The sequence below is a fragment of the Manduca sexta genome, chromosome 1 (genome assembly GCF_014839805.1).
Source record: "Manduca sexta isolate Smith_Timp_Sample1 chromosome 1, JHU_Msex_v1.0, whole genome shotgun sequence".
NCBI classification, from domain to species: Eukaryota; Metazoa; Arthropoda; class Insecta; order Lepidoptera; family Sphingidae; genus Manduca; species Manduca sexta.
In genome coordinates this window covers 3,714,027-3,735,167 of record NC_051115.1, presented here as the reverse complement: position 1 = coordinate 3,735,167, position 21,141 = coordinate 3,714,027, and the positions used below count along the sequence as shown (strand labels likewise).

The 21,141-nt window shown below is 36.9% G+C and overlaps 2 protein-coding genes across 4 annotated transcripts in view; both read right to left on the bottom strand.

Annotated features, from left to right (window-relative positions):
• LOC115452289 (serine-rich adhesin for platelets) overlaps positions 1–1,467 on the bottom strand; it is a 41,882-nt gene extending 40,415 nt beyond the window's left edge. For both annotated transcript variants that reach the window (XM_037447722.1, XM_037447726.1), the window contains exons 1-2: positions 1,388–1,467; positions 1,054–1,096 (exon numbers count right to left, since the gene is read on the bottom strand). In XM_037447722.1, the coding sequence (XP_037303619.1) occupies positions 1,054–1,096; positions 1,388–1,426 (82 nt within the window). In that variant the 5' untranslated portion in view covers positions 1,427–1,467. The remainder of the gene's footprint in view (positions 1–1,053; positions 1,097–1,387) is intronic.
• Positions 1,468–7,518: 6,051 nt separating this feature from the next.
• Positions 7,519–20,606, bottom strand: LOC115454059. 2 transcript variants are annotated; one of them, XM_030182803.2, is made up of 12 exons: positions 20,339–20,606; positions 19,762–19,914; positions 19,072–19,251; positions 17,471–17,593; positions 16,906–16,971; positions 15,870–15,946; positions 14,195–14,587; positions 12,995–13,135; positions 11,451–11,584; positions 10,936–11,019; positions 9,908–10,026; positions 7,519–9,499 (listed from the first exon to the last, which is right to left on the bottom strand). In XM_030182803.2, the coding sequence occupies exons 1-12, from the start codon at positions 20,513–20,515 to the stop codon at positions 8,270–8,272; spliced, it is 2,877 nt and encodes a 958-aa protein (XP_030038663.1). In that variant the 5' UTR covers positions 20,516–20,606; the 3' UTR covers positions 7,519–8,269. The 2 variants fall into 2 exon arrangements, with proteins under 2 accessions (XP_030038663.1, XP_030038664.1); XM_030182804.2 differs by having other exon boundaries at positions 19,072–19,248.
• Positions 20,607–21,141: the final 535 nt, after the last annotated feature.

Below are 21,141 nucleotides of genomic sequence, written 5' to 3'. Positions count from 1 at the left end.
TCCTTAAAATACATATATAAAAAAAAAAAAAAAAAACATTCATACATACAAAAAAAGGAATAAATAAAGGCTTTATTATTATTATTATTATTATTCTAACACAAGATAGGAATTATAATTTGAAAGCTGAATGTGCTAGGTTCCTTGCGCAATGCGATAAAAAAGCTTGGTGTTCGTTATAAAGTATTTTACACACCTTTATCGCTATTATAAACGCGTTCGATGTTGACTTTATGGTGCAAGGCGCCTAGAAATTGTAAACATAATTAAGAAATTAAAAAAATATTTTTCTATTTTGACATTTAGCTGTCAACTGCATTCCAAAATCAAACATGGCGCCTATTTTTCATAGAACATTTATGTGTAAATGCGGAACAGGTCGAATTTATACGACACTGAGAAGTTAGGGTTTAATAATTTTGGTTTGCAGAAGAGCGTCGACTACCTGAATTGATTGGGGACATTGGTTTTTAGTAAAATCGGTTTATTCGGATAATCGAACTTTACACTTTTATACCAATATATAAATGAAAACATACAAATATCAGAGCAGTAAGTAGGAATTGAAGTACAAATAACATAAAGAACAAAACACGTTTCACAATCAATATTTTATGTGCAGAATTCTTTAATATTAGTCTGGCTGTTTTTTTAAGTGGCCGTTCGACGAATCAGAAAAAAAATTGATGGCTCAATTTTAAATAAACACAATACAACGTTAAAAAAAATTCTCAAAGAAAATTACTACTTATATTATTAATAAATAAAAATGAATATACTGTTATAATGTAGTACTTTAAACCTAAATTACATAAGGTTCAGCAAAAGCAAATCAATGTTTGAATAATCGCCGCTCCACTCTATATTCAAAATTACGTTGGAGAATTATTCGTAATTTAAAATTGTCTACATGATAAACGAACACCTAAATATTTAGTTTGATTCCAGTTTTCAACAATAATTATGCAATTAATGTTCCTCTTTCTCTATTAATTTTTAGTACGTCTCAATAAATTTCGGAACTATATATTTTTTTATTAATTTAAAACTTACGTGTTGGTGATGGTTCAGCGGCCGCGTGTTTTGCACATAATGTCTAAGGAAAAACAAACTGAGTTAATAATTAAATAGCTGATGTTAATGTATTTTGAAATTATAACTTCCATTGGCAATTAGATAAAAAAAAATAGGCAGGAATTTTGAAATATTTTTTTATTTCGCCCAGCAATTTAATCTTAAAAATGGAAATGGGATATTTTTTTATTATTTGGCCAGTTAATATGCAATCATTTAAAAATAGAACAAGTTAAAGCAACATTCATTAGTACTATGTCATCGAAATTTAAAAATTTGACAGCCCGCCATTACAAAAATCTAATGCACTTACGCAAACAGCCGCGAAAAAATAATACACTAATGTCTTCATATTGACAGCCTTCTAAGTGGGCAGATAAATATCTGTTATACCACTGAACGAAGTTAACATTTAGACAAGTATATATTGTTAATAACTAAATAAACATAGCCACTTGTTTAAATATACGTTTCCTTGCAAATTCGACTACATTGGCTGTATTTATTTGTGACGTATTACGAAGTATCTAGATTTTTTAGAGGGGATAGGAGATTGATAAAGAAATTTTATGAGGCGAGTATGGACCGAACAGCTAGTAGGGGTTGACCGCACCGAAGCTTTGAATGTGTTGGTGGTAGGATATATTTTATATCCGTCCGTATATCAACCGTACACAAGGTGTTAAAGCCCGCCATAGTGGCCCACGTGTCGCGTTCCGTCGCCTGTGTATATCCGGTTCCAACAGACATAATTGTGTAGACTGTCGAGGGGTAATCATCTCTCGTCAGTCGACATTCTATTGTACCTCACACTCAAAAATGTCTTACGTTCATAAAATAAAGGTGAAAAGCTAGACGGAAATAACTCGAAGATTTATGGTTCATCGAACCTATTAAATAAAAGCTAGCTTATGTGTAAATAGGCAAGGATACCGATTCGGGCCAAATCGAGTTTATTTTTTCAGTGGACTGAGCCATCTGATTGCAGAATAGTACTGGATACTCAATCTTAAGCCCAAGTAACGCTGCATTCGAAGTAAAATAGCGATAATCAAGGCTCAATTATTATAAAATTGCATCTTACGATATACTCTGCTCACCACTTACCATCAGGTGCAATCGAGTCGACACCAACTTCCTGACGCCGAGCTGTGACTGAGTAATTTTAAGATGAAAAATCCACAATAATTTTGTCCCGATCCGGGATTCGAACCCAGGACCTCAGCGTAGTTGCACACCGTGTACAATTACAACTACATCACAGGCAATCACAACCCGCTCGGATAACGACTAACGTACCCAAGTAAAACCCGCCATAGTAGCCCACGTAAGCATTCCAGAATCAGTTTGTGTATATTCGAACAGGCTGTTGTCGACTGAAGGATAATCAATCGTCAGTCGACATTCTTTTGGATACCATTTACCATCAGGTGCAGTGGGGGACACTTTGTGGTGCCCATGTAATCAGCGCCGGCTCAACGAAACTTGGCGCCCTAGGCAAAACATTGGAACGACGCCCATAAAAAACACAACAAAAAAAATACTAGGTACACCGATTAAAGAGTGACAAAACAAAACTCCGCAGAAACAAAACTGCGAATTCTGTACTTTTGAATAACCCGGAAATAGCATATTCAAAGATCAAAAAACATTTTTACTAGGTACTGGCATGGGTTCAGGTAATTAAAGCAAAGCAGATTATAAGTGTATTTTTTAATCAAATAATTAGAGCATAGTCTTATGACACGATTCTGTTGCTAGGCTGTAGACATTAATTTATGAAAAATGAATTTTTCTTGCCTTCATTCTTGCAAATGTAGAAACCATTTCTTTTAAATCAATTGTTTCAGCAATTTCTTGCTCTATAGATAGAGTCGATAACACCACAAGCCTTTCTTGAGTCATTGTGGACCGTAGATATGTTTTAATCAGTTTAAGTTTAGAAAAACTGCGCTCTCCACTGGCCACAGACACGGGAAGTGTGAGCAATACCCTTATTGCTGTTACTAAATTAGGTACGCTATCTAGAAGCCCATTTGCACAAATATAATTTAAAACGTCTTGTGGCGCAGTGTTATTTGGTACTCTTCTTGCAATAGCTTGTAATTCACTGCATAACTCAGTTGCATCAACATCCTTAGAGTTTCCATCACTAAGAGATTCTTCCAACTTTATGCAGTGTTCCAGAACAACTTTGGAAGTTTTATTTTGCATCTCATGAACGTTGTAGAGAAATCCAAACACATGACTAATATTTTTTAGCTGATTAAATCTCTCATCAACTGAATTTACTGCGGTATCTAGCACAGCAAAATAAAAATTTATTTTGAACTGGTCTTTCGCATCACATATTGGCTCATCTTCCGCTTCATAGCTTAACTGTCTTTTCTTTTTTCTTAGGCGCACTGGCTTCGTTTCTGATGCGAATGATGCTTCAATATTCATTTCTTCTGATATTTCTTTAGCTTCTACTAGCATTTTTTCTAATCCCAAATCACTTCTGCAGCTTTCAAGAAATGTTTTCGTTTTTAGAAGAGCATTTGTAACGGTATTGAGGTTAGATTCCTGGGATTGAAGAACTTTGCTAGTCAAATTAATTTCGAACAAAATATTATACCACACGACAAGTGAAGCAACAAACTTAAAATCCGCAATTTTTTTAGCAATAGACTGAGCCTCAATTCGAGTTTGATTTCCAGATGCACCAATCAGAGTATGATCTTCATAAATGTCCACAAGTGCATCATGCACATCAGCTAATTGGTAACGTAATGGACGCAATGCATCAATCCTACTTTCCCATCTTGTATCGCTCAATGGTTTCCAGTGTCAAACTAGGCACATGACGCAATAGGACTTCCCAACGATGGGTTGAGGCAGAGAAATATACATATATTTTTTCAACCAAGTTGAAAAAGGATGTCGCTGCCAGACAACATTTTGCAGCATCATTCACAACAAGATTTAGCGTGTGTGAACTGCAGGGTACAAAAAAAAGCCCGTGGATTTATATCTAAAATCCTTTTTTGAACACCACTGTGCTTACCTTTCATGTTACTTCCGTTGTCATACCCTTGCCCACGTAAATTTTCTAATGAGAGAGACATCTCATTTAACTGATCAAGAATTTTTTTCAGTTAAGCCAGCACCGGTGGTGTCTGCAAGAGGGACAAATCCTAAAAATATTCTTTGATTTCACATTTACGTTCATCAGTAATCAATTTGACAATTCGAACGATGATGGTCATTTGTTCAACATGACTAACGTCAGGTGTACAATCTAGAATTATTGAATAATATTTAGCTGAGTTAATATACGCCAGTATTTTCTCCTGGACAGCTTTAGCCAAAACACTGATCAGTTCATTTTGGATATTTTTTCCGAGGTAATGAACATGAATATCTTTGTTACTCGCTTTTCTAAGATGTTCATTCATTATAGGATCAAATAAAGCTAGATATTCAACCATTTTCAACAAAATTCCATTGCCAGGAGTAAATAGTTCATCATGCGTTCCACGAAAAGGTAAGTTTTGGCTTCCTAGAACTCTCACTAAAGCAATCAACCTTTCGAGAACCTGTTGCCAGTATTTTTCCTCGTCCCTTATCAAACGTAAATTTTCCTCATCGATTGTTTTATTAGTCCTCAACCGAAGCTCTAACTCTTTCCACTGTTGGTAGTTTGCTAAATGGCTACTACTTTTCTCGTGATTTGATAATATATATGAAATATTCTTCCAGTCATTCGCACCTTTGTTGCATAGAGCGGATTTTTCATCTGTAGAAAATAGCTTACAACAGAAACAGAACACAGAATCCTTTGAAGCTGAATATTGCAGCCATGAACGAGGCACACGTTCACCATTGACTAGTTTTCTCTTATAATACACTGTAGAAAACTTTCTTCGCTGGTTATCTAATGGGAACTCGATATTTTTCACTTGATCTGGCCCGTGTTTGACGAGGATTTGCCGCAGATGATCAGTAGAGACATCCCATGTTGCAGGGTCACTGAAGTTTAAAATGAGACAACTTTCTGTGGGAGGATTATTAGTGTCTTCTCCCATATCATCATTTGTACTTTTGCATGGTTGTGGTTGTTTGGTTATTTCACGCTGTTGTGGAGTATTTTCTTTTGCTGAAAATAAAGCGGGACCTTCTGTAGTACAGCTTCCTGTGGTGGGATTGGTTATGTCTTCTTTCATATCATCATTTGTATTGCTGCCTGATGGTTGCGGTTCTTGAAGATTTGGACGAAGATACTTCTTGAACGAGTCTGCTTGCTTTGCTAACGATAATTGTTTCTCTAATTTTCTCTTACGAAATTGTGCTCCAGACATTTTTTTTTTGTCATCTGCCATGTCTCAAGAAATGACTGGAACAGAAAAAAAAGACATTTGTGTAATATCAGTTTCAACAATTATCCGTTATACCGGATACATCTAGGCGCCATGAGCGCAAAGACCGAGGTGTCCCGCCTACGCGTTATTCACCGTAGCGCGTATCCGAAATGCGCCGGCCATAACCAATCTGTGATTGGCTGAGAGATTGACGTAAGAGTAATGGAGAGTTTTGAAGTACCTACAGTTATGTTACTTGTGTTAAGCGAAAAATAAAAAATTTTACCGTGATACAAAAGCGCATTTAATTAAAAACCCACCCCGACTACACCGTCCGTTTCATTTAAGCACTGCACTTTTTGGAAGTGGTACGTGTGATAACGTGTGTAACCCATCTAAGTAGGTTCAATTTAAACTCTCTCCACTCAAGATGTAGGATCTAAAGATTTCATAATACTCGCTAAGCGAATACATCTTTCAGATGTCATTACACTCGAAAAATGCATGCCTACTGTATGGACATTAGACATAAATTATATTAATAAAAACTTAATTATTATTCTAAATAAAATAATACCTTCACGAATTACTTACTTGTAGCCTGTAGGTGATTGCAATTATTATTATTCACAATGAGAGTCCGAGGAATTCACTTAGCGCATAGAGTTGACGGAGAACACATGAGATAGTTAAGAGTGCGCGGGCGGCGCGGCGGCGACTGGCGCCTGGCGGCGATGGCATGCGTGGGGTGCGGCGGGGAACGGGACGGCGGCGGCGCGCTCCGCGAGTTGCGATGCGCGTCGCGCCGCACGTCTGTCGCGCGTACGTACGATTGATTGAACCATTTTTGATCGATCCGCGTGCTCAGTGGTGATGCCGCTCGCATTGCTATGCCGCCCCCCAAATACGAGCGCCCTAGGCAGTTGCCTAGTTTGCCTATAAGGGCGGGCCGGCCCTGCATGTAATAAAAAAAGAATGTTATATACTAAGATGTTTTTATTACATAGATACGTTGTCCGAGCTCGATACTGGTAAGACGAAAGTAAGGTAATTGCCCGACTTGACGGCCAATGAGCGTGCGGCACTAACGTTGTTACGTAACTGTCGATGTATATATATCCTATTCTAACGAATGTGTGCTGCATCTTTTTATTCCTTCTTCGAGCCAATTTGTAATTATATGTACAGGTACGTGACTATAGTAAATAGTGCGCTGTTTTTATGTGCCATTTTGTTAGTGTATGACGCGTCTATTTGTTAAACGTCATTGACATCACGTGTTTACATCTGCTAATGTGCCAAAAATCCATTAAGGTTATAGCTTAAGGTCCATTTTCATACATTTTGTTTCACCTTTAATCTGGGTAACTAAACAAGTATTGACAAGTAAAGAATTTAAATTCACGTCTAGTTAGTGATTAGTTCTCGCAGTTGAAAGAAATAATTAATGGATGCATGGATATTTCGGCCTTTAAAATTTCGTCGTATTAAATTTTAAAGGCCGAAATATCCATGATTATTAATTATTTTTACGTTTTTCTTTCAACTGCGAGAACTAATCACTAACTAGACGTGAATTTAAATTCTTTACTCGTCAATACTTGTTTAGTTACCCAGATTAAAGGTGAAACAAGTATGAAAATGGACCTTAAGCTACAACCTTAACGAATATTTTCACCAAAATTACCAGTTTTACTTTTGACTTTTGATAATTTTGTAGTTTAGTTCGTATATGACGTGTGCGTGAGTGTATTTCTAATTGTAAGTGTGATGTCGCTGCGACGAATTCACTTAAAGTAGTAGTGGCATTAGGGCGCGTAGATTTTTTTTAATTTCATTAATATTTTGTTAGAAACTTAGTTTTTTATTTTACATCTTCGGCTCAAGTAACTTATAGTGTTATTGTCAAGAAGTATGTGGTTTCATTTAAAGCAGCTTTCAATAACCGATCTCAATCCCAATTTTCAATCCAATAAACGAGATATATGTAATTATTTTTTGTTGATCGCGCAATTTAATCTAAAAATTTTCGACCCGGGATTCGAACACAGGACCTCCCATACCGCGAATGCCAACCACGCCACCGAAGTAGTAACACTCAATAATTGTACACAAAGTCATAAATCATTTATTATATACATTTATACAAATTCTCTTACATGCTAAAGATCATATCGTTTTGATGCTTAAATTATTACCACACTTTATAAATTTGCCCGTGGTTTTGTCCGTGTGAAAGATTTTTCGATATAAAAGGTCCTTGCCAGGGACTCAAACTATCTCCATAACCACCCCGCTCTTCCCCCTACTCAATTCCGTGCGCTGTCTCTACATTCACTCCACGGGGGACATTTGTCGCTCTAGACACACAGTTCAGTGTACACCTCATAGTTGTAGGCTTACCATACGTCCCGGTTTGACCGGGATAGTCCCGGTTTGAAATCCCTGTCCCTGCGTCCCGGGTGATTGTACTTAGTCTCTTTTTCTTTTTAATAAAAAATATATTCACATTTATTAATATGTTTTCAATTCATAATATATTTGATTGCATTTCAAATATGAAAAACACAAATTAAGCGAAAAACAAAATGAAAATGAGCCTCTTTCTCTTCTGCGTCCCGGCGGTTTGGCTCTTCGTAATTATGGTAAGCCTACATAGTTGTAACACATCGAGGCCTATGAGTGCTCGTGAACATTTCCTGGTCTTCTCCCCTCCTCCTATTTTGAGACGGTTCCTTCTCCTTCACACACTTCCTTCCCAACTTTCCTGCGAGGTCCTACAGTCGATAAGCCGGGGGATTCCAGTATACCATTTGCAGGTATATTCCATTTGATAGTGCGGCGACGGTAACAAATTAAACATCAAAATTATAATCTTCATCGGATATGTGTTTTAAACTGTCATTCTTTTCTAGATCTCTCTCTAGCAAATCTTCTAGGCACAGCTTCTCGCATTTCCCATTTTCGATTTCATTTTCATGACCATTTTCGCTTAATTCTGCTGCACACGCAGAATTATTATTTTTAATTTCTAAAGTATTTACATTTGAGACATTGTTTTCATTATTCTTATTGTCTTTGGGTAGACATGCATTTTCAAAATCACTGTGTTTAACTTCATTTTGTATTGTATTATTTATATTTGAATCGTTTTCAAAATTCTCATCATGTTTTAAAGAATTTAAATCTTTCAAATCTTTGTCTTTATTGCTATTTATTTCTTCACTGCCTTTATCTATTTCTTTACTATGTTCATTAAAATTATCAGTTTCTTTATCATTCAATTTTTCATTTTGTTTGCTTTCATTTATTCCACATTTATCATTAATATTTTCGTCACTATGTTCAATATTATTAAAATGTTCTTTATTATTATTCAATTTTTCATTCGCTTCATTAACATTTATTTCACATTTATTATGTTTTTCATCACCCAATTCATTCTTATCTAAGTCTTTAAAGCTACGTTCACCCTCAGTTTCATCATCTTCACCAATTTGTTCATTCAAGGCAGCTATAAGTTTACTTCCGTCGATATCTTCAAAGCCGTCATTAGTATCATTGCCGGTGAGGTTTGAATTCCCAAAATCATCGATATCATTATTAAAGTCATCACCATTCTGACAGTCTTTGTCAGCTGTAGGCTTTTCAGCGTCTAATCTCTCAGTAACATCTGTTACATCCTTAACTATCGAATCATTATTTATACTGCCTTTCTCAGCGTCTAACACATCTCCAACCCTACTGCTCACATCATTAAGCTCAGAAACCAAATTAAAACCTTGAAAACCTTCCTCTGAAACATTCGCATCACTAGATACGTCGATAGTTTTGTCTTCTTCTATCTTAACCCTTCTCTTTCTCGGCACACGACCTAACACCTTCTGTGAGAAGATTGTTTTGAGGGATAATGTGACTAAACTATCCACTTCTTCCTCACTATCAGTGGAATCCCAATGAACATACTCTTCTGAGCAGAATTCTTTCCTCACTTCCTCTTGTATTTTCACCATTCCGTCAAATGGTTCTGCTTTGATACAAATTGTCTTGTAAGGGTAGATGCAGTTCGGGTCGAAGCCGAAGTCCTGGAAAAAAGAAGTTTATTTATTATCGATATTCCAAAATCTCTTGCAGTCAACATTCTATTGGAGCCCACTCCGCTCACTAGCAGACGCTGGTAAGGTACTACTGGTAGGTCTCTCATTTGTGAGTCAGGCTGAGTAGGTACTAGGTACCACCTTAATACTTATTTCTGCCGCCAAGCAGCAGTGTGTAGTCACTGTTGTTCCGGTTTGAACATTGTAGCCAGTGTAACTGCTGGATAATTAACATCTCATGTCTCAGACGAGCGCAGTGGAATACCAAACAAAACTTTGTAATTCAATGGATCGTATCGCTTATCAGGCGAACTGCAAGCTCATCTCGTCATTCAAAGCAATGAAAAGCAAAGTACAGTGTGGTCACTTTGAAGTGTACGTATAAAGAAAACTCACTGTGACACCGCTGACGTCATAGTGTCCGTCTCTTTCCTTCTCTAGTAACGGGTCACAGCGCGCCATGCGTATCTGCACTTGCTTCGTGGTCACCATCTCGGAGTCTGCTGTCGCCACGCCTGCGGAAGATATATCACGTACAGTCAACCACGTTGACGGAAATTGGGAAGGGTATTGTATATTTTTGAAGTGGCGGTGTTTCTCAAAAGTAATACATACTTCAGCCCTGTATTATACACTGTCCCACTGCTGGGTCTCCTCTACTACTGAGAGGGATTAGGCCTTAGTCCACCACGCTGTAGTGCGGGCAGACTTCACACACCTTCGAAAATTGTTATGGAGAATTTCTTGGGTATGCAGGTTTCCTCACGATGTTTTCCTTCACCGTTAAAGCAAGCGATAATTCACATATACATACATAATTTTAGATAAGTCAGAGGTGTGTTTGGGATTTGAACCTGTGAACATTCGTCTCGGCAGTCCGTTCCACAACCAACTAGGCTATCGCCGCTGTGCTTACAAATAAATAATTTGATTTGTTTTGACTGCACGGGCTACTGCAGCGCTCTGAGCTCCTGGGCTCGAATCATCGGGCAGTGATATTCGGGTTTTTTTGCTCAGTATCAGCCTGGAGTCTGGAATTTGTGCCTTATATGGCGGTAGGCTCACATCACATCATGGGACGGAAAACTTGGCGAAAAGTGGGTGCCCTGGTTGCGCCTCTGCATACCCCTTCGGGGCAATGCCAGATTTATATTTTTTATGAGTGTAGGCCACTTTATTTCTGCCGCCCCATGTATGTAGGTTTCTAAAATATTTAATAATTTTCCATTTGTTTGTATTACGGAAGGCACTAAAGTTAAACGAATGATTAATTAAATCGAGTGAGCGTCCTCTGAAATATGTCGCCTCTAAGAGGCTGCTGCCCATAGGCCGCGGCCTATACGGCTTATTTACAAATCCAGGACTGTTTCGGGGATGAATGCGTGACGACGTGTGTGTTTGTGTGTGTGTGTGACTACACTCACTCCGTCTCCTGTGCATGCAGGCGGCTTCGTGCCGCCTCAAGTTCTTCAACAGCACGTAGGTGCGGTTGCACTTTACGCATTTACCTATAAAAAGAAGTCATTGAATCAAAAATACAATAAACACTTTGCCTAGGCTTAATAAAATAGTGACGAATAGTGAACAACTACACAACATATAAGTACTCATATGAATAAATGCTATTTTTACTGGTAGGTCTCTCATATGTGAGAATCCGCTTGAATAACACAGCAATGTCCATTTCTGTCGCCAAGCTGTGTCACTGTTGTAGGTTTGAACATTGTAGCCAGTGTACTGGACATAATTAACATGACGAGCGCAGTGGAATACCAAACAATTTGTAATTCAAGGTGTTGGATCTACTGTCTATGGATCGTCTCGCTAATCAAAAAAAAAAAATTATTTTACATCTACGCTTCGAGTAACTTATTGTAATCTCAAAAAGAATGTGATTTCATTTAGTAACGCCATGTCTAAATGACTATACAACACGCACCTCCTGGTCTCCCTTCCTCTCCCGCGCATTTATGTTCGATGAGCAGGCGGTCCGTCGCGAAGTACCGCCAACAGTCGCCGCACTTAACGTCGGGCACCTCGTCGAACGGGATGCACTGACTCTGGCCGAAATGTCTGGAATGGCGCGTGACATGATCTGATTAGTTTTCAATCCCACATTCAGAGTTACCGCATGTTAAGACCTGCGGAATTTCTGTAATTGTGCGGTATATCACCGTGTGACATTTTGTGACGTGTTGTGACGCGTTGTGACAGTGAGACGTGGTATGACAAATTTATAATTTTTAATAGCAAAATAAAAAAATGGCGTTATCTACTGCTGTCCTGGTCAAAAACCAAAAAATATTTTAACTTTATACTTGTACATATACTTTATCTTAAGAGTCTGTGCCGAATTTTGACTAAACACAGTTTTTGTATATCGACGCTTGAAGGCAATCATATCTAAGCGACAATCAGTAATTTTTTGAGTAGGGTGCTTTAAAGTTATGATTTTAATATGACAATTCGTAACAATTCAACTTTTTATTTTATAAAGATACAGCCTAATGTTATTAAAATTGTCCTAGAACTACAAAACCTAGATCAAATGACGCAGAAAAAAATGGCGATTCATAATATTTATACAATTCATTTTCTGTATGTTTGTCGCTTAGATATGATTGCCTTTCAAGCGTCGATATTTATTCCTGTATTTAGTTAGCTCAGCTGGGAATTTAAACGTAAAATTAATATATGTTTATAAAATTCAATTATTTTTGGGCTATCGAATTCAGTTTAATTTTTTTTAAAGTTTGTATTCATTGTATTTTTATCAATTAATAACAATGGCATGGTGTTAACAATACTTAAATATACAATGCAGCATTCGCTGGTCATTTCCTGTTAGTTATTGGTCTCAGAGACCGTCCTGGGTCGAGGTTCGTAACCCGTTAGTAAGTTAATGGTAATGTCGCTTAATTTCCAAGGGTTGCAAGTATAAAGCGTTCACTCAAAACTCCCAAGCGTTTGTATAAGCCGACCTTTGTCAGGCTAACAAACGTAGGGTCATGTTAAGACCATTAACATCATATCATGGGTCATGTTAAATTCATTGAAGTTTCATTGTCTCTTCGGAGATCTTCATCTATATTATACACTAACCCCTTATTCATAGACGTTATTTAGCTAAGGACGGAGCATTGTGATAACAAGTCTGTTTCAGTGCTGTTGGCATGGCAGCCTTCGCAGTGCGTAGACATAGGGCCGTTGTGATTGGCTAATATTAAGATACAACTTGAATCTAGTTGGCTGACAGATAAACAAAGCTGAGAACCAGACTTGTTACCACAATGCTCCGTCCTTAGATAAACAACGTCTATGAATAAAGCGGTAATGCCTTCAGTAAAAAATTACATTTTAATAACAAAAACCTCATCCAAATAACATCAGCAGTTAAAAACATCGCAACAAACTTACATACGGTTCGAATCCAGAACCTCATCTTTAAAGTCGGTTAATAAAAATCAATTTAAAAACACTCACTCTTCGTAACTATGATGCGTTTTGAATTCACCGGAACATCTTCTACACTTGTACGGCACGAGGTCGTGTTTGTGCATCCTGTGATGGGAACACGCCTCGTCGTACGTTGGGAACCACTCGCCGCACGCGTTGCAGGCCATGCTGGGAACAGTGTACTATTATAAACACTATATCACGGTAAAGATACTGGTTTAATCACTATATCATGGTAGAGACACTAGTATAATCACTATATTACGGTAAAGACACTAGTATAATCACTATATTACGGTAAAGACACTAGTATAATCACTATATTACGGTAAAGACACTAGTATAATCACTATATTACGGTAAAGACACTAGTATAATCACTATATTACGGTAAAGACACTAGTATAATCACTATATTACGGTAAAGACACTAGTATAATCACTATATTCTGGTAAAGATACTAGTATAATCACTATATCATGGTAAAGATACTAGATTAACCACTATATCATGGTAAATATACTAGTTTAATCACTATATCACGGTAAAGATACTGGTATAATCTCTATATCATGTTAAAGATACTAGTATAATCACTACATCATGGTAAAGATATTAGTATAATCACTACATCATGGTAAAGATATTAGTATAATCACTACATGATGGTAAAGATATTAGTATAATCACTATATCATGGTAAGGATACTAGTATAATCACTACATCATTGTAAATATATTAGTATAATCACTATATCATGGTAAAGATATTAGTATAATCACTATATCATGGTAAGTATACTAGTATAATCATTACATCATGGTAAAGATACTGGTATAATCACTATATCATGTTAAAGATATTAGTACAATCACTATATCATGGTAAAGATATTAGTATAATCACTATATCATGGTAAAAATACTAGTATAATCACTATAGCATGGTAAAGATATTAGTATAATCACTTTATTATGGTTAATATTATAGTATAATCACTATATCATGGTAAAGGCCACAGTATAATCACTATATCATGGTAAAGATACTGGTATAATCACTATATCATGGTAAAGATACTGGTATAATCACTATATCATGGTAAAGATGCTAGTATAATCGCCATATCATGGTAAAGATACTATTATAATCTCATTTTATACCAGAACTGGTATTCAAAGCGGGCGGAAAAACGAGCAAAAGCTAGCAATATTAGTACACTTACGTTGGCCTTGTGAAAGTCACTACATGCGATCTCAAATGACTTTGATATCCTTGCGAATTCTTTTGCACGAGCGAACATATTTTACACGTGTATTGCACTGCAGGAATGGTCGCAGGAGACGCAGGACGTCTCGCAGGAGCTGCGTTCTGTTTCGAAGACCCCGGATGTTTTGCAGGAGCTGCAGTATGTTTTGCAGGAGCTGTAGCATGTCTTGTAGAAGATCCTGTATGTTTTGCAGGAGCCACGGCATTTTTCGTAGACGATCCTGAATGTTTCACAGGAGCTGCGGCGTGTTTCGCTGGGGGCGACGCAGGACGCTTCGCAGGAGGCTTGGGTTTCGTCTTTGGACTTGATTGCTTGTTCGATTTTGACGAGCATTGTTCTAGCAATATTCTGAAATAAATTATTAATAATTTGTATTGAAACTGTTATTGATTTTGTTATGTCACTCGGAGGCCTAAATTGAAAGTATTAAAGCACGTTGACTTTTCGCAATAGATTTTTTTTTTATTTACACACTCTACTAAAAGGTATAACAGATGTCGCTAGTAATTTCAATTTATTTTGAGCATTGTCGTATATTCTATAGACACGAACGTCCATATAAACTATTTGTTCAAAATACTAAAATGGCAACCAAACGTCACTGTTATAACCTATTTATTCACTTGAACAACAAATAATTTTACTTATTTGACTAATATTTTTTATTCAAATCCATGTTTATACTTAGACTCGAGTTCTTATATCATGATCGCTCCGTACACAACCACAAGCTGTCCATATTGACCATACTGAACTCCGTTTGAATGGATTGCAGTTCAATTCAGTTGAACACAGTGAATGTTCGGAACGCCAAATCTAGTACGTAGTACATATACATCGATGATTTTGACACATTATTCTAACAGAAAGAAAACTAATTTATTTCTCACATAATATAAACATGAATAGGTTACAACGTTGATGTTCGACTGCCTTAGGGTTCAAAATAACTGGGCAAATAAATTTAACATTTAGGAGGCGAGGTTTGGGATCAATTGGGGGCTACAAATCGTCATCCATAATAATGACCAGATCAGACCAGACCAGGTCACTTTGTGTTGAAATTTTTGTATATCAATATATACTCAAATATTGTACACCAATGTAGAATAATAATTATCTATGTTTATTTTAGTTATATTCTCCTGTGATATATGGTGATTCAATTTTTTCTGTACCTCATCACTATAAAATAAAAATATGGCGATTGAGTACAGACGTTTTATTTTCCATGTTATTTAAATGACAGCCTCGGTGGCGTAGTTGTACTGCATGCGCGGTACGGCAGCGCTCTGAGGTCCTGGGTTCGAATCCCGGGTCGGGCAGGGATATTTGGGTTTCTCTACTCAGTATCGGCCCGGAGTCTGGAATTTGTGCCGGATATGGCGACAGGCTCGCATATCACATCAAGGGACGGAACACACTTGGCGAAAAGTGGGTGCTCTGGTTGAGCCTCTGCATATCCCTTCGGGGATAAATGCGTGATGTTGTGTATTATTATAACAAGGTTATTTGTCCGTGACACGCCTTACTGTCATGTTAGCCGCCTAACATGACAAGCATGCAATGGTTAAAAAGGGTTTTAACGCGAGCAAAGCCGCGGCGAACTCCTAGCACGTAAGGAACTTACTTGACTTTCTTTACTGGTATTTCGCTTTTCACATCCTTCTCTCGAAGTCTTTTTAATCTTGATGAATCATCTTCTACCTGAAATTAATACAAAATTTTATTTTATTCAAAAGGAACAGAAAACAGTTACACATTAAAATTACACATGTACTGCATTAAACATGTAACCAACATCACTGTTCACAGTTTAACAGAAAACTTTACAAAGAAGCAAACGTCTATAGGTCGTAAGTATGAGAAAATCTCAAGCCTGCGATATTCAGTTTAAAAATACATTAGTAAAAAGTAAGTTTAGGGCGGCGATAGCCTAGTTGGGTGTGGAACGGACTGCCGAGACGAATGTCCGCAGGTTCAAATCCCAAGGGCACACACCTCTGACTTTTATAAAAAATCATGTGTGTATTCTTTGTGAATTTATCGTTCGCTTTAACGGTGAAGGAAAACATCGTGAGGAAACCTGCACATCTGAGAAGTTCTCTATAGGAATTTCGAAGGTGTGTGAATTCTACCAATCCGCACTACAGCGTGGTGGACTAAGGCCTAATCCCTCTCAGTAGTAGAGGAGGCCCGTGCAGCAGTGGGACAGTATATAATACAGGGCTGATATTATTATTATAAAAAGTAAGTTATAAATATTAGCGTAAAATAGGGAAGAAAGGGGCATGGCCAGCATAACACGTGATCTAACGACCGTGCAGTGGTATGACTGCTGACGTCATCGACTCAGTGTTGGTTGAATGCGCATGCGCAGTTTTTTTTCTTTCTTTGAATGACGATCATGCCGTTCGCCTGATGGTAAGCGATACGATCCATAAACAGTAGATCCAACACCTTGAATAACAAAGTGTTTGGTATTCCACTGCGCTCGTCTGAGACATAGGATGTTAATATGTCCAGTAGTTACACTGGCTACAATGTTCAAACCTACAACAGTGACTACACACTGCTTGACAGAAATAGACATTGCGTTGGTACCTGAGGGGCCTTAGTCTGGCCTACTTCTCGCGTATAACAAATTATCTGCATTCCATATTTACCTTAATTTCTTCTTTTTCCTTCTTCATTATACTCTTTGGAGCTGGTCTTGCTCTCTTCTGTGGATCCTGAAAACGAAAATTTTATTTACTTTCCGAGCCAAAAATCTCAACGAACATCATCCATGCAGGAAATATAATGCACGAGTGTGTGCAATACACAAGCACTCTCTGTTCCTTCTAATTGTAGTCGGTTAAAAAGGTGTTTAATGAAAAAGCAACAGATTGCATAATGGACTGTATTTTCATATATATAGTTAACAATTAAATAATTTGCATGGCAGCCTTGATGCGCCGCCGTACCGGAAGAGTAACAAAGAACAACAAAGTGTTGCCAATTAAATTTATGTCGAATAATTTATTCGAACAAAGGGCTTGTTATTTAAAATAAAATTACGTTGTACTCAACGCGTGGTTATTTTTTTTTATATTCTTTTTTTTTATTGTAGACAACAAAGGTTCATAGACAACGATATATATTTTTTATTGATCAACCATAGACAATCTTACTCACATACTATACAAATAATTTAGATATCCAATATTAGCCGACACAGGTCCCACTAACCTGAAGTCCTCCGTTGAGGTCGTTCGGGCCACAGCTGGTGCGAGTGACCCTTATGGGAGGTGGGGAAGGTGGCGCAGGCGGCCTTCGACTCGCACGACTCCTGTCGCTCGACAGAGGCTCCACCTGGACATGATAAACGGACATGAATAAATCTTATATTATCTATATATATAAAAATGAATCCCTATTCCCCTTGGTCACGCCATCACGCGTGAACGGCTGGACCGGTTTCACTATTATTTTCTTGTTGTGTTTGTTATTGACAGGAGAAGGTGCTTATGAAAGAAAAAATTCAAAAAATTGCGCGGAAAATTTGAAAATTTAAGAAAATGTAACGAAAATATTAATTTTATATAACTGCCAATTGTTTGAAATAATTGTCAGCGATTGACAGAATGCGCGCTGCAAATTCATAGTTAAGACGGGACAACGTCTGTCGGGTCAGCTAGTACTTTAAAAAATTATAATTTTGCATACCATGTTTTGGTTGAATACGGTCTCTTTAAAGAATTTCATTTATGGTTATCTGTTTTATCTATATTTGCACACACACACAACACCACACATTTATCCTCGAAAGGGTATGCAGAGGGGCAACCAGGGCACCCACTTTCCGCCAAGTATGTTCCGTCCCATGATGTGATAGGGGGCGAGCCTATCGCCATATCGGGCACAAATTCCAGACTCCGAGCTGATACTGAGCAGAAAAACCCAAATATCGCGCCCGACCCGGGATTCGAACCCAAGACCTCAGAGCGCTGGCGTACAACTACGCCACCGAGGCAGTCCATATTTGCAAAATAAATATATCTTTATCTTATGACTAAATAGACTTTTAAAACTGTAAATATTTGATCAGAGGAACGGTCTCATATAAAAAAAAATTCTTTGCTTGCACTCATTTGCACAGTATAACCAAAGTGGTAGACAGGGGCGCAACTGGAGCCCACACACGCACTCATCAGCTCATATACTAGTATTAATAAGTTAAAATTGCATAGTGTCTATATACAGGGTCATTTTGACATTGCGTTACTAAATAAAACCACGTACTTATCTACTTGGAAATAACATTGAGCCGTAGATGTAAAATGAAAAAAGTGTAAGATAGAACAAAATAAATATTAATAAAAAGTAATTTTAATATTACGCGGCCTAATGCCACTATTACTACCCTAAGATAATTCGTCGCAACATCATACTTTCAGTCAGAAATATACTCATTCATATGCTATATTAATATTAAACTACAAAATGATCAAAAAATCAGAAAACTAAAACCAGGAATTTTCGTGTAAATATTCGTTATTACTGGATGATTTTTGGCACAATGTCAGCAAAGGTGAAGACAAGTATGTGGTTTCATTTAGTAACGCGAAGCCAAAATGACCCTGTATATAAAACAAAGTCCCCTTTTCTGTCTGTACGTATGTTATCGATTTTCTCAAAATCTACTGAACAGATTTTCATGAAATTTGGTATGGAGATAGTTTAAGACCCCGGGAAGGTTATAGGCTACTTTCTATCCCAGAAACCTTTACGTGGACGAAGCCGCGATCAAAAGCTAGTAAAAGTATAAATAAGTTAAAATTGCAAATTACTTTGATCTTAACTTCCGGCTCATTCTTCACTTTTGTTTTAAGCTTTTCTTTCTCCTTCATCCTCTCTTTCTCCCTCTCTTTCACTCTTGTCTTACTCTTGTATTTGATGGAGGTTTCGTTGGAATCCTCATTTATGTAGACCGGAGCGGTGTCTCCCAAGATGCAGTCTCCAGAATCCTGCTGGTGGTATAAGGAATTATAGCATCTGATAGTGTTATACAGGGTCATATGGGTATTGCGACATTGACATATATTCTATAGACACGAACGTCCATATTAACTATTTGTTCAAAATACTAAAATGGCAACCAAAACATCACTGTTATAACCTATTTATTCACTTGAACAACAAACCATTTTACTTATTTGACAAATATTTTTTATTCAAATCCAGGTTTACACTTAGACTCGAGTTCTTATATCATGTGTCACATTCCATACACAACCACAAGCTGTCAATATTGACTATACTAAAATCAGTTTGAATGGATTGCAGTTCAATTCAGTTGAAGACAGTGAATGTTCGGAATGCCAAATCTAGTACGTAGTACATATATATCGATGTGTAGTTATATAAGTGACTTAATTTAAGTAACTAAATATTCTAATGTAACTTGACTACACCTAATTGCAACTGTTCGCCTATGTGATGAATGAATCATTTTATTTTATATTTAAGACAATATTTACCACGCCTTTAGGAGTGGTCTGCATGGGAAGACCAAGCTTCAGCCTCGTCCGCTTGTTTGTCTGCTTGCATAACTCTAAAAACTCGTAGAAATCATTCACTTTGTCCACACACAACTCACAGATCAACGGTGGCATCTTATCATCTGCATGCACCTGAAATTAAACAGTTTACATCTATAACAATCTAAAAGCCAGGCCAAATTGAGTGAAATAGTGATACGGGGCCCACTTTGGCCCATACCTGCATTAAACGAAATGCGACTCAACTTATCTATTGTGTATACCTAATGACTAATTCTGCTCGTAGATCGACACTGATTAATATCATAAATAACCATAGTAATTATAGATAGACGATAAGGCCCGGCTTAATAATAGTTTAAGGCAGATTTTTAAGCATTATCAAAGATCCAGGCTAGTTGTTTACTAACAAGATCCTATCTGAAACATAAAATTTTGTAACGACGTATACCTGAATTACAACGTGGAAAAACGCATTTTTGCACATAATGCTCTGAGAAAAATTGTTTGTACGCAAACCTTGAGTAATGTTTAACAATGAAATGTAATATTTTACCTCTATTTGCACGCATTCCCGTATTTTTTTGCTTAAATTTATTTCTGAATCCTCCAAGTGTATGACGTTTTGCATTATTGGCATTTTGTAACCAGCACCGGCCCCGCAAAGGCGACATGCTCGGTAAATCTCGTAAATTGTTTCTTTATCAAGTCTTGGGTTCAATGCGTGTTCCATTTTATACAATTTAACATTTACAACAATAAATACATTGACAACTGTACGCGCTTCGCCGCCATTTGTAATGGCTTTACCACAGATAAGATATATCTACAAAAGAGTATGTACTAATGTGTTATGTGAGTCCACCAAGTAGGTCATTGGTGAAAGTTTTAAAGAGCAGAAAGAAAGTTTTTAACTCTCCAATTATTTGCAAAAGTACCTACACATAGATAATAATGTACTTTTAAAAGATTTATTTTATCTAATCTGTATTATAACCTATAGTAAAATGGGTAATAGAACAGATTGTTTTTATTATTTATTACTTTTGATAACTACAAAATTTTATTATTCAATCCTACAAAGTATCTACCTCATCACCTTATTAGTATGTATTTATTTCTTATTCACTATCCTGGTGATATTATGAAATCTGGTAACATTATTTAAACAACAGATAAAAAATAAGTAATTAGTGGCAGGGAGCAATAAAAAAGATGCATCCTAAAAGAAAATATCGTAGATACATACTAATGGCTCGATATTTTAAATGCTACTGTATAGAAAAATAAAATAGTTATATTTTGATAAGACTAATTGGTTTATTTCGTTGCGATAGCAATTATTTTTAACTACGCCTT